This window comes from Salmo trutta, chromosome 37 (genome assembly GCF_901001165.1).
Source record: "Salmo trutta chromosome 37, fSalTru1.1, whole genome shotgun sequence".
Classification (NCBI taxonomy): domain Eukaryota; kingdom Metazoa; phylum Chordata; class Actinopteri; order Salmoniformes; family Salmonidae; genus Salmo; species Salmo trutta.
In genome coordinates, this window is record NC_042993.1 from 32,748,360 (window position 1) to 32,762,299 (window position 13,940).

The 13,940-nt window shown below is 43.3% G+C and overlaps 2 protein-coding genes across 2 annotated transcripts in view; both read right to left on the bottom strand.

Moving 5' to 3' along the window:
• LOC115177405 (neuroendocrine convertase 1) overlaps positions 1 to 10,735 on the bottom strand; it is a 60,957-nt gene extending 50,222 nt beyond the window's left edge. Inside the window, exons 1-2 of the mRNA XM_029738148.1 lie at positions 10,469 to 10,735; positions 7,792 to 7,895 (exon numbers count right to left, since the gene is read on the bottom strand). Coding sequence (XP_029594008.1) covers positions 7,792 to 7,895; positions 10,469 to 10,558 — 194 coding nt within the window. The 5' untranslated portion in view covers positions 10,559 to 10,735. The remainder of the gene's footprint in view (positions 1 to 7,791; positions 7,896 to 10,468) is intronic.
• Positions 10,736 to 10,935: 200 nt separating this feature from the next.
• Positions 10,936 to 13,940, bottom strand: part of LOC115176990 (neuroendocrine convertase 1-like) — a gene marked incomplete at its 3' end in the record, with an annotated part of 115,080 nt that continues 112,075 nt past the window's right edge. Inside the window, exons 9-11 of the mRNA XM_029737416.1 lie at positions 12,573 to 12,652; positions 12,226 to 12,314; positions 10,936 to 11,108 (exon numbers count right to left, since the gene is read on the bottom strand). Coding sequence (XP_029593276.1) covers positions 10,936 to 11,108; positions 12,226 to 12,314; positions 12,573 to 12,652 — 342 coding nt within the window. The remainder of the gene's footprint in view (positions 11,109 to 12,225; positions 12,315 to 12,572; positions 12,653 to 13,940) is intronic.

The following is a 13,940-nucleotide window of genomic DNA, read 5'->3' on the forward strand; positions in this document are numbered from 1 at the left end:
TGATAAATTGGATTTCCATTGATTATTTTTGTGTGATTTTGTTGTCAGCACATTCAACTATGTAAAGAAAAAAGTATTTAATAAGATGATTTCATTCATTCAGATCTAGGATGTGTTATTTTAGTGTTCCCTTTATTTTTTTGAGCAGTAAATATATATATATATATATACACATATATATTTGCAAAGCATGCATACAGTACAGTGATCTACATGTCCAGTTTTTCATATTTGGAGCAATGACTGAGGGGTATATCTGTGTGATAAGTGTGATGCTTGTTATTCAGGAGGATATGATCTGTTAGAACATGGCACTCTAGCCTGGGCTTGACTATCTCATCTTAGGAAGCAAACATATCTTCAGCTAGGGTACATATCGCATTAGGATCTTCTGAAGAAGCATATCAGACCTTATTAGAAAGAAAGAAAGACTACATACAGAGTCACTTACACACACCAACACACAGTCTGACACACACCCACACACTCATTAACTACACAAATCAGCACTGCGCTGGTTGTTTTTAAAGTAGATCACAGGCATGTAGTTATTGGACGAGGCCTAATTGATAAAACCATTAGTAACACTTGTGCAGATAGCAGATAGGGAGAATCCTAGTCTGCGCACAGTCACTCCAAATGGGCTCACTTAGGCTTAAAGTGCACCACATTAAAAGATTATGTCCAAATGTGGAAAGTTCCTATGACTCTGGCTCCATTTCTGGGAGGATTAATAGGGACAAAATGAAGACAGAGCAGGGAGAGCAGAGCAGAGATTCTGAAGATCCTGTCTTTTAGTGTGTTTCTGAGGTTGTGGGTGAGGTCCAGGGACCGTTGCATTTAAGGCCCTGATAATACGCAAACCACACATAATACCCCAATCATCAGTTTGTGTCTCGGGAGTGTTTGAGTTGAGACCAATTAGAGGGGTGGATCCTGTTTCACATGTGCTGTCCCACTGAGAACCCTAGCTGATTACACATTACACCAACCGCTATAGAGCACCCTGCTATCCTGCTCTCTGTGGCTCAGACAGATAGATGAAGATGGACAACGCAGAGCGGAAGAGAGGCGACAGAAGGTGGGAATAGAGGGAGAGAAAAAAAAGAAACAGGGTTGGAACAGACAGAGGAAGGGAGAGAAAGAAAGAGAGGGTGAAAAGTGGGGTGGAGGTAGAGAGAGAGAGAGAGAGAACTGTCAGTTCACTGCGATTGGAGCAAATTAAAAGATCATTTGTTTGCGCTCATGTGTTTGAATACGGGGCCTTTCCCAGAGCGGGGCTGGCTGACCCCTAGCTGAGCACTGGCCACCGGGGTTAATGAGGAATCATCTCTCACACACATCCTCCATTAATAACCTGACCACAGAGTCACACCACATACTCACACACAAACAGAGTGACAGGACATGCTTTAGTCTCGCCACTGGCCAGGCCATCACTGTGCATAGGAACTGGTTCTCAGCTGACTTGTCTGGTTAAATACAGTTGTAATATAATACAGTAAATGTTAGGGTAGAGCGTGGGGTTGTCATTGGTGATGGGAGACTAGAGTGGTACAGACAAACGAGTGTCGGGAGTAGGTAAAAGAGAGGGAGGATTAAAGGTGGACTGAAGATGGAGGGAATGAACAGAGGTTGAGAGAATTAGTGAAGAGGCGAAGTAGCCAAAAATGGTGTTGAGAATATTGTAAAAGATTGAAATAGACGTACAGAATATTAAAAAGCTGTAAAACTGATGAAACGATGGAATGAAATATGTGATATTTAAATAGAGTAAAACTGGAAAAGAGATTTGGAGTCAACACATTGAACCAGGAGGAAAGAGTTAGACAGAGATAATTATTTTAATTGCACAGTGTGTGTTTTTTTGTACTCCGCTGCTGAAGTTGTGGGTGTTATGACAGTACTAATGTATGTGTGTGTGTGTGTCTGTGTGTGTGTTTGTGAGTGCATGTGCTCTGCTCAGCTCCATTAAGACGTGAGGGGAATATCAGCCCTGGGATGTGATATATAGGATAGGCTGTGTGGTGCAGGTCATACAAGCCCTTAACCAGTAATGTCCTGGGAGCGCAACTCGCCCAGGGGACCTCCGGACCATTTTACAGCCAAGCGGGCGAGACTGGGCCGGCGTGGCGTGACAGGTGGAGCGGTAAAGCCCTTCCCCGGGCTCATCAATAACACTGAGGAACGGCAGCAGGCAGACGCCACGGACAGCTACAGAGTTACAATCACGACTAGGGCCCAAGTCCACATACCAACGCAGTGAAAGAAAGAAAGAAAGAAAGAAAGAAAGAAAGAAAGAAAGAAAGAAAGAAAGAAAAAAGGAGATTAGGAAATTAGGAAATACACTACATATACAAAAGTATATGGACACCCCTTCAAATCGATGGATTCAGCTATTTCAGTCACACCCGTTGCTGACAAGTGTATAAAATCAAGCACACAGCCATGTAATCTCCATAGACAAACATTGACAGTAGAATGGCCTTACTGAAGAGTTCAGTGACTTTCAACGTGGCACCATCATAGGATGCCACCTTTCCAACAAGTCAGTTCATCAAATTTCTGCTTTGCTAGAGCTGCCCCGGTCAACTGTAAGTGATGTTATTGTGAAGTGGAAACATCTAGGAGCAACAACGGCTCAGCCGCGAAGTGGTAGGCCGTACAAGCTCACAGAATTGGACTGCTGAGTGCTGAAGCGCCTAGAGCGAAAAACCGTCTGTCCGCTGTTGCAACACTCAATACCGAGTTCCAAACTGCCTCTGGAAGCAACGTCAGCACAATAACTGTTTGTCAGGAGCTTCATGAAATGGGTTTCCATGGCCAATCATCCTAAGCCTAAGATCACCATGTGCATGTGATGAATCAAGCTTCACAACCTAGCAGTCCAACGGAAAAATCTGGGTTTGGCGGATGCCAGGAGAACGCTACCTGCCCGAATGCATAGTGCTAACTGTAAAGTTTGGTGGAGGAGGAATAATGGTCTGGGGCTGTTTTTCATGGTTCGTGCTAGCCCTCTTAGTGCCAGTGAAGGGAAATCTTAACACTACAGCCTACAATAACATTCTAGACGATTCTGTGCTTCCAACTTTGTGGAAATATTTTGGGGAAGGCCCTTTCCTGTTTCAGTATGACAATGCCCCGGTGCACAAAGCGAGGTCCATACAGAAATGGTGTGGAAGAACTTGACTGGCCTGCCCAGAGCCCTGACCTCAACCCCATCAAACACCTTTGGGATGAATTGGAATGCCGACTGCGAGCCAGACCTAATTGCCCAACATCGTTGCTCGACCTCACTAATGCTCTTGTGGATGAATGGAAGCAAGTCCCTGCAGCAATGTTCCAACATTTAGTGGAAAGCCTTTGCAGAAGAATGGAGGCTGTTATAACAGCAAAGGGGGGACCAACTCCATATTATTGCCCATGATTTTGGAATGAGATATTTGACGTGCAGGTGTCCACTTAATTTTGGTCATGTAGTGTACCATGGTTGAACAAGCTCAACGATACAACTACCTGAGACAAAAAACATCTGTGCCTCTTGGTGGATTTTATCTTGAGGAGTGAATGCACTAAAATAAAATGCCTGCAAAGCATTTATTCCCGAAAAAGAAAATTCTCCAAAATAAATATTCTTATCCAGATCTGGAGCAAAGTATTCAGTAGTGTAATTTTACCAATTGCACTGTCAGGGATTTCGTCGCCGTCAGACGATATGGCGAAATCATCGTCGGAAAAGGAGGACCAATATGCAGCAGGATTGTGTTGGCTCATCTTGAACATTTATTAAACTCAAAATGAACATACAAAATAACAAAACGAACTCACGATATAGACAGTCTTCTCAGGCTCACATACGCTAGACAAGAAACAATCTCCCACAAATCACAAACACACCCTAATACATGGGACTCTCAATTAAAGGCAAAGGGAAAACACCTGCCGTCAATTGAGAGTCCCAACCCCAATTAACCAACCATAGAAACACACTCATTAGACTACACATAAACATAAACTACATAAACATAGACCATAAACCAAAAACCCGGAAATACTAAATCAAACGCCCTTTTACCAAAACACCACCCCGAACCACATAAAACAAATACCCTCGGCCACGTCCTGACCAAACTACAATGACAATTAACCCTTATACTGGCCAGGACGTGACATGCACTATATGTGGAAGTGAGATTTGGGGTCCAACCTGATTATAAGCATTGGGAGAAAAACCCAATAGAATATCTACATACAGATTTCTGCAGAATTATCCTAAATATCCAAAAGAAAGTACCAAATAATGCACGCAGAGCAGAACTTGGAAGATTCCCTTGAATTGTAAATATAAAGGAAAGTACACAAACAATTTAGCGCCATTTGAAATTAAGCCCCAAAACATCCATACAATTCAAAGCGCTGGAAACCCAAGAGCTGAATCCTGAAAAGAGTCCCCTATGTCAGCTGTTATTCTGGGTGAGGGAGAAATTGCAAATAGTACTGCCAGATATGTACAGTTGAAGTCGGAAGTTTACATACACCTTAGCCAAATACATTTAAACTCTTTTTTTCACAATTCCTGACATTTAATCCTAGTAAAAATTCCCTGTCTTAGGTCAGTTAGGATCACCACTTTATTTTAAGAATGTGAAACGTCAGAATAATAGTAGAGAGAATGATTTTTTAAATATTTTATTTGTTTCATCACATTCCCAGTGGGTCAGAAGTTTACATACACTCAATTAGTATTTGGTAGCATTGCCTTTAAATTGATTAACTTGGGTCAAACATTTCAGGTAGCCTTCCACAAGCTTCCCACAATAAGTTGGGTGAATTTTGGCCCATTCCTCTTGACAGAGCTGGTGTAACTGAATCAGGTTTGTAAGGCCTCCTTGCTCACACACGCTTTTTCAGTTCTGCCCACAAATGTTCTATAGGACTGAGGTCAGGGCTTTGTCATGGCCACTCCAATACCTTGACTTTGTTGTCCTTAAGCCATTTTGCCACAACTTTGGAAGTATGCTTGGGGTCATTGTCCATTTGGAAGACCCATTTGCAACCAAGCTTTAACTTCCTGACTGATGTCTTGATATGTTGCTTCAATATATCCACATATATATCCACAGTGTCTTCTGACCCATCCTGTCTCAGCCTCCAGTTTTTATGCTGCAGTAGTTTATGTGTTGGGGGGCTAGGGTCAGTCTGTTATATCTGGAGTATTTCTCCTGTCTTATCCGGTGTCCTGTGTGAATTTAAGTATGCTCTCTCTAATTCTCTCTTTCTTTCTCTCTCTCGGAGGACCTGAGCCCTAGGACCATGCCTCAGGACTACGTGGCATGATGACTCCTTGCTGTCCCCAGTCCACCTGGCCGTGCTGCTGCTCCAGTTTCAACTGTTCTGCCTGCGGCTATGGAACCCTGACCTGTTCACCGGACGTGCTACCTGTCCCAGACCTGCTGTTTTCAACTCTCTAGAGACAGCAGGAGCGGTAGAGATACTCTCAATGATTGGCTATGAAAAGCCAACTGACATTTACTCTTGAGGTCCTGACTTGTTGCACCCTCGACAACTACTATGATTATTATTATTTGACCATGCTGGTCATTTATGAACATTTGAACATCTTGGCCATGTTCTGTTATAATCTCCACCCGGCACAGCCAGAAGAGGACTGGCCACCCCTCATAGCCTGGTTCCTCTGTAGGTTTCTTCCTAGGTTTTGGCCTTTCTAGGGAGTTTTTCCTAGCCAGTTTTTCCTGCTTGCTGTTTGGGGTTTTAGGCTGGGTTTCTGTACAGCACTTTGAGATATCAGCTGTTGTAAGAAGGGCTATATAAATACATTTGATTTGATTTGATAAATGTCCTCACTCATGATTCTATCTATTTTGTGAAGTGCACCAGTCCCTCTTGCAGCAAAGCACCCACACAACATGATGCTGCCACCCCTGTGCTTTACAGTTGGGATGGTGTTCTTTGGCTTGCAAGCCTCCCCCTTTTTCCTCCAAACATAACGATGGTCATTATGGCCAAACAGTTCTATTTTTGTTTCATCAGACCAGAGGTCATTTCTCCAAAAAGTACGATCTTCGTCCCCATGTGCAGTTGCAAACCGTAGTCTGGCTTTTTTATGGCAGTGGCATCTTCCTTGCTGAGCGGTCTTTGAGGTTATGTTGATATAGGACTCGTTTTACTGTGGATATAGATACTTTTGTACCTGTTTCCTTCAGCATCTCACAAGGTCCTTTGCTGTTGTACTGGGATTGATTTGCACTTTTCGCACCAAAGTACATTAATCTCTAGGAGACAGAACGCGTCTCCTTCCTGAGTGGTATGAAGGCTGTGTGGATCCATGGTGTTTATACTTGCGTACTATTGTTTATACAGATGAATGTGGTACTTTTAGGCATTTGGAAATTGCTCCCAAGGATGAACCAGACTTGTGGAGGTCTACAATTCATTTTTGGCTGATTTCTCTTGATTTTCCCATGAAAAAAAGAGGCGCTGAGTATGAAGGTACACCTCCAATTGACTCAAATTATGTCAATTAACATAACAGAAGCTTCTAAAGCCATGACATAATTTTCTGGAATTTTCCAAGCTGTTTAAAGGCACAGTCAACTTAGTGTATGTAAACTTCTGACCCACTGGAATTGTGATACAGTGAATTATAAGTGAAATAATCTGTCTGTAAGCAATTGTTAGAAAAATTACTTGTGTCTTGCATAAAGTAGATGTCCTAACCAACTTGCCAAAGCTACAGTTTGTTAACAAGAAATTTGTGGAGTGGTTGAAAAATGAGTTTTTAGGTAAACTTCCAACTTCAACTGTATATGATCGCCATAGCCTGAGGGACATCCCATGAACATTCATTCCCTGAAGTTTTTACATTGTATACAACTTACAAGCAATACATAGTGTAACCATCATCCATGTACATTTTGTTATTCATTTATTAGCCATTGTTAATCTTATTCAATTAAATGAATCAACCAAAAATGACATAATACAACAGTAGTAGTGTTGTGCCTGTATACAGTATGTAGTATTATTACTACTACTACTGAAATTAACTATTGTTATTACATTTTAGTAAACGCTCTTGTCCAGAGCGACTTACTGGAGCAATCAGGGTTAAGTGCCTTGCTGAAGGGCACATCGACAGACTTTTCACCGAGTCATCTCGAGGACTTGAACCAACGACCTTTCGGTTACTGGTCCAGCGCTCTTAACTGCTAGGCTAACTGCTGCCCCACTACTGAAATGAACTGCATTTCATTATCCTCATTGCATTGTACTGTATTTACTGAAATACTGTACTACAATATTGCTTTGGCAATATCTACAAATTGTATTTCATGCCAATAAAGCAATCTGAATTTGAGAGCGAGAGAGAGCGAGAGCGAGAGCGAGAGCGAGAGCGAGAGCGAGAGCGAGAGCGAGAGAGAGAGAGAGAGAGAGAGAGAGAGAGAGAGAGAGAGAGAGAGAGAGAGAGAGAGAGAGAGAGAGAGAGAGAGAGAGAGAGAGAGAGAGAGAGAGAGAGAGAGAGAGAGAGAGAGAGAGAGAGAGAGAGAGAGAGAGAGAGAGAGAGAGAGAGAAAACACTTGCACAAATAGACAGAGAGAGAGAAAGGGAGGTACTTGAATTTAGACATAAAGATGGGAAACTAGGACCGCTATTAGATACCAATCAAACTACCTACAGTAAGCCATGGAATGCAGACGAAAAACAGATAGTGGGGAAAATGACCTAACAGTTGAGTAAAGGTTAGGAGGGGAGAGGATGACCAAGACTTACTTGGCCTCCAGGACAAGAGCCAGAATCCCGGCCGCGATGGGTGCAGCACTGGATGTCCCCGCAAAGTGGGTGACACAACCGTCCCCTAGATTGGACACTGTCACCTGCAGAGCACACAACAGAACACTGTACATTTCAGTCGCAACTTAACAAATATAGCGGTGTACACACACAACAACAACAAAAAATTTAACGTGCAGGGTACACTCTTAGATAAAAAGGTGCTATCAAAAACCTAAAATGGTTAGGAAAACCCTTTGGAGAACCCTTTTGGTTCCAGGTCAAACCCTTTTGGGTTCCATGTAAAACCCCCACAAATGTGTTTACATCCCTGTTAGTCAGTATTTCTCCTTTGCCAAGATAATCCATCCACCTGACAGTTGTGTCATATCGAGAAGCTGATTAAACAGCATGATCATTATGCAGGTGCCCCTTGTGCTGGGGACAATAAAAGGTCACTCTAAAATATGCAGTTTTTTCACGCAACACAATGCAACAGATGTCTCAAGTTTTGAGGGAGCCTGCAATTAGCATGCTGACTTCAGAAATGTCCACCAGAGCTGTTGCCAGATAATTTAATGTTAATTTCTCTACCACAAGCCACCTCCAACGTTGTTGTAGAGAATTTGGCAGTACGTCCAACCGGCCTCACAACCGTAGCACATGTGTATAGCGTCGTGTGGGCAAGCGGTTTGCTGATTTCAACGTTATGAACAGAGTGCCCATGGTGGTGGTGGGGTTATGGTATGAGCAGGCATAAGCGACGGACAACGAACACAAGCGCATTTAATCCATGGCAATTTGAACGCACAGAAACACCGTGACGAGATTGCGAGGCCCATTGTGAGGCCTATTTCTTTTAAGGTATCTGTGACTAACAGATCCATATCTGTATTCCCACATGAAATCCATAGATTAGGGCTTAATGACTTCATTTCAAATGACTGATTTCCTCCTATGAACTGTAACTCAGTAAAATCCTTGAAATTGTTGCATGTTGCGTTTATATTTTTGTTCAGCGTAGTTTTTTTTGACCATGCACCTGAGACAATTGTTGAATGTGTGTAAACTCTTTTTTTAACCAAACAAACAAATTCACACATAGTTAGCTATTATGCTCTCGGGTGAAGAATTCAGTGAAGTCACACGTGGGGGAACTGATCTTGTAACAGCGACCAGGGGATATGTATTTCTCTCTCTCGCTGTCCCTCTCTCTCCGCTCACTCTCACGCACACACAAATATATACACACCTAACGCTCCTCTACCACACCTGAGGGGTATCTTACAAAGCAGTTTTGAGGAGTTAGCGAGGTAACTTTGGTCAACTCTGAGTTCAACTCGGGATAACCGGTCATATGAAAGTGGCTCACCTTTACCTGTAGCTAGGTACATTTCTATGGCAACGAATCCTTCAGAACTAACCTGCTCCTCTATCTGTGCCGGTGCAGGCTAACTCAGGGCTACTCCACTTACCCTGAACTAAATGACTGAGCCCCAAGTTGAGGACCAATGAAACCATATTCCCTCCGTCTTGCAAAGACTGTGTCATCATCCCATTCATTAGAGGAAGACGACTGAATACATATTTTATTAATCAAATGTTTTTTGTTGTTGTGTTAAAATATATCGCATTGTACTGTACATCTAGCAATGACAGAATGCATTTTAAACTTCACACACAGTAAAACTTTTGTATGACTTGTGGCACTTGTGGTTGTGCAAAAAGGTACTTGTGGTTGTGCATTGATAAGCACACCGAAGTAATCATTAACGCTAAGTAATAAAATAAAGACTGCACTTCTAAAAGCCTATTTCACAACATAGCCTGCTGAATTTGCACGATAATTTTTCTTCCAATTAGATTTTGGCACAATTGTAAATGTGGCACTGACTCGCACATGGAAGAGTTCAGTATTCGACTAACCATGTGCAACATGCACACGCAGTTGCAAGCTTGCTACAGTTAGTGGCAGGCGGGAAAGCAATAGCCACCGCTGTTGTACGGATGAAGCCTGACCTGAAATGTGACGCTGACTGAAGCTGGTTAGCTTTAGAAGACCTTGAGTAAATCTAGCTTGCTTCGTAGGAAACACCTCTGACCACGAACGTGGTGATTGACTGAATGCCTCGGGGGAGTAGACTGGAAGTAGCAATAGTCACAGTCACAGTCAGTGGTAGGTGATACTGGGTAATATTAGACTGTTAGCCTGTATCCATGGAGCTGAGCAGAGCATACAGACATTTCTCTTTCCTGGCCTTCGACTTTGTCACACTCCTGAACTGAGTGCACATCAACACCTCTCTTCCTTCTCTCGTTCACTCTTTTTCTCTGCCGCTTCAGCCGCGGAGCCACGCTTCACCTCCAATTAACACTTGCGACTGTGTGTGTGTGTGTGTGTGTGTGTATCCACACATATCCGCCAGCCACATCCTGCCCAGCAGCCACCCAGGTCAACCTGTGAAGCCGCTATAAATATCACAGCAGTTAACAGGCTGCTAACAGGAGCTAAAGAGCAGTGCTGCACTCAATCTCACACAGTGTCAAATAGATACACACACACAGGCAGACGGACACACACACACAGGCAGACACACACATACATACACACAACATCAAATAGATATACACACATGCACGCACGCAGACACACACATCCACACACAGAGAGACTTACTAGGGGTAGTGTGTTTCCCAAACTGGCTCCAGTTAGAGTGACAGCCATGACGGCAGGGCAGGGCTCACCGAAAAAGGCGGGCTTGCCCATGTGAGTGACAGCCCCGATGGCAATGCTGTAGACACTGTTGACATAGCCGTCTGCTCCACAGTGGTCGTTCACCAACCCGCCGTTACCAGACGCCCACACAAATATACTTCCTTTTCCACCTCGCCCCTGTATTAAGGTGAAAGAGAGCGGAGAGGGGAGTTGGTGGAAGGATAAAATAGAATAGAATAGAATTACATGGAATAGAGAAAAGCGAGCACGCACGCGTGCATGAGTTTGTGTGTGTGGACGTGCATGTGTACATGCATGTACAGTATGGGTGTGTGTATACTTGCGTGCCTGCATGTACTTTTCCTGTGTGTGTGTGTGTGTGTGTGTGTGTGTGTGTGTGTGTGTGTGTGTGTGTGTGTTAACCTTGCCTTCTGCGTGCCCAGCCTCAGTGCTTTCTGTGTGAGTGTCCCCGGCCCGGCCATCTCCTGTCCGTCGTCCCGCGGGCCCCAGCAGCACACGTACACATCAATGAAGTCGTTGTTGAAGGTCAGAGACGTGGCCTCCATGGAGTCCGTCACCGTGCCGTCCAGCAGACGGATACCTGGCCGGGTCAAAGGTCAGAGGTCACGGGGCAGAGGGAAGAGGTCAGGGGTGACAGTTCATTCCAAGGATTATGTTTTACTGCACATTTATTATGATACCGATCTAGCCCTGTGAATTGGTTTGAACAGCTGTTGGCTTTTAGCGCTATAGTATGACACTAGAACAAAAACAGTGATTTTCAGAGGATGTTTTTATTCAAATGTCCCAATACATTTTCTTGTTGATGCATACTTCTGCTATGGTCTGTACGGATGTATTATATTAGTCATCCTCACAAAAAAAACGAATTACAACAACTCAAACCCAAAATGAGATGTTAAATTAGGTCTGTATGGCTCAATAACAGTGTGTCCCTGTCAAATCCAAACACAAACACTCATTGGATAGATTTCTCTCATCGTTCACAAATACAGCTGAATATCAACACCTAAACTGGCTGCAATAGACGTATTGATTGCTGGGCTTTATGGAGGAAATGCATTGTTCTGTTGTGGATACGCCTGTAGTCCCTTTGTCATCATTATCAAACCTCGGCGCTATGATTCACTTTAACTAGGTCTGCCTCCTAAAAAAAACCCACCCTATTCCCTATTTTTTGTGCACTGCTTTTGACCATGGCCCATCAAAAGTAGTACGCCATATAGGAAATAGGGTGCCATTTGGGACTCAGGCATTATCTCTCCTGCTGATGTCATAACCAATCACTGGCATTGCATTACCCTTTTATTGAGCCATTTCATTACATTTGATGTGTGATTGTGCTCATAGTATGTTATCACTGCACTGCAACATATCATATCATTTATCTGGTAATATAAACACCGCTCTTCTCTTCTTCAAGAACATACTGTTACGGTATCGTTCATTGTTACCTCGCCTAGCGTCTCCTATTCAGTCTGACTGAATCATTGAATGATTGAATCATAATGGTATACTGTATCATGTCTCATAGACAATGTAGAGAGTACAGTGCAATCATATTACATGTACATATTATAGTAGCACAGCTAGTACAATCATTCAACAAGATGTATATTTGAATCATACGATCACTTCTACCGCTATTTTATTTTGATGGATTACATTGGCATGGACATGGGCAGTGTTGTACTCACCACCGATCCTGGCGTTGAAAGCGATGCCCACACCACAGTAAGAGTTGTTGGCCTCCATGGCCACTTCCCCTGCACACCTGGTGCCATGACTGGGACAAATGAGAACGTTATGTCATACACATACACACACAAACACGTAAACACATAAACCCGCAGGCACTCTCTCACACACACAAAAACGACTGTATCGCTACACAAATTTAGACAAAGAACAACCCATTCCAAAAATGAGGAAACAAAACTACAATAGGAACGATGACTGCAAATAGTGAGAGATGACAGAGGAACATGAAGAATGAGAGGGGGTGAAAGAGTGAGATGAATGTAGAGATTAAGAAGTGTGTTACCCGTTCTCCTCGTCTCTGAGTGGCATGGGATCATGGGAAAGGCCGTGTGAGCCACGCAGGTCAAAACTGGCAAAGGCCTCCTGAGAGACACACCATAGTGTAATGTCATGGAACAACATGGAGAGCATGTAGCCTGATCCCAGATCTGTTTTTGCTGTATAGCCAACTCTTATGGTTGTTAGAGGTTGGCTATACAGGACAAAACAGATCTGGCATCAGAACAGAGAGGATGAGGAAATGACACAGGAAATAAAAAAACGGCATTTCTGGAAGTATATTGATGTGTCATGATGGTCTTCTATGTGTTGTCATGCTCTCTCATTCTATACGAGGACAAGCTGTTCACTGTGAGGGGAGGAGATGACAGGCTACATAGCAGATGAGTGATGTGTGTCTATCGAGTCAAATATGATCAAGGAGGTGCACTCAAGGAGACAGGAGTCAGAGTACAACCTCATGTAGCCGTGCTTCAATCTCTCTCTCAGGCTATACATGAGTGCCAAACTACATGTTGGCCTGTTGGCTTTGATCTGAACAGTGGCTCTTGGATTATAAATGATAGAAAGCAGTAGTAGCCAGTCAATTTTCGGGCAGTCAGTCCACTACAGCGCCTCTACTCTGGGTGAGTTGGTGAAGAGTGAAGTTGCCCCTAGATGCTGATCTTGGGTCAGTTTACCATTTTCCCCCACTAATGGTTACGGTTGGGATTTGAGGAGGAGAAGCCGATGATCCTAGATCTGTATCTAGGTTGAAACTTCACCCGAAGCAGTTAGCATCGCTTCACTATAGCGTCATCAATTTGACATGGGTGTTAACTTCTTTGGGATAGGGGGCAGTATTTTCACGGCCGGATAAAAAACGTACCCGATTTAATCTGGTTACTACTCCTTCCCAGAAACTAGAATATGCATATAATTAGTAGATTTGGATAGAAAACACTCTAAAGTTTCGAAAACTGTTTGAATGGTGTCTGTGAGTATAACAGAACTCATATGGCAGGCCAAAACCTGAGAAGATTCCATACAGGAAGTGCCCTGTCTGACAATTTGTTGTCCTTCTGTTGCATCTCTATCGACATTACAGCATCTGTGCTGTAACGTGACACTTTCTAAGGCTTCCATTGGCTCTCTAAAGCCGCCAGAAAGTGGAATGGGGTGTCTGCTGTCTCTGGGCAAAGTACAGCAGCAGAGTTTGTAAGTGGTCTGCCTGGGGACAGTGAGACTGAGATACGCGTTCACAAGACTTCTCAATTTTTTTCTTTCAGCCTTTGAATGAATACTACGTTGCCCGGTTGGAATATTATCTCTATTTTACGAGAAAAATAGCATAAAAATAGATTTTAAACAGCGTTTGACATGCTTCTAAGTA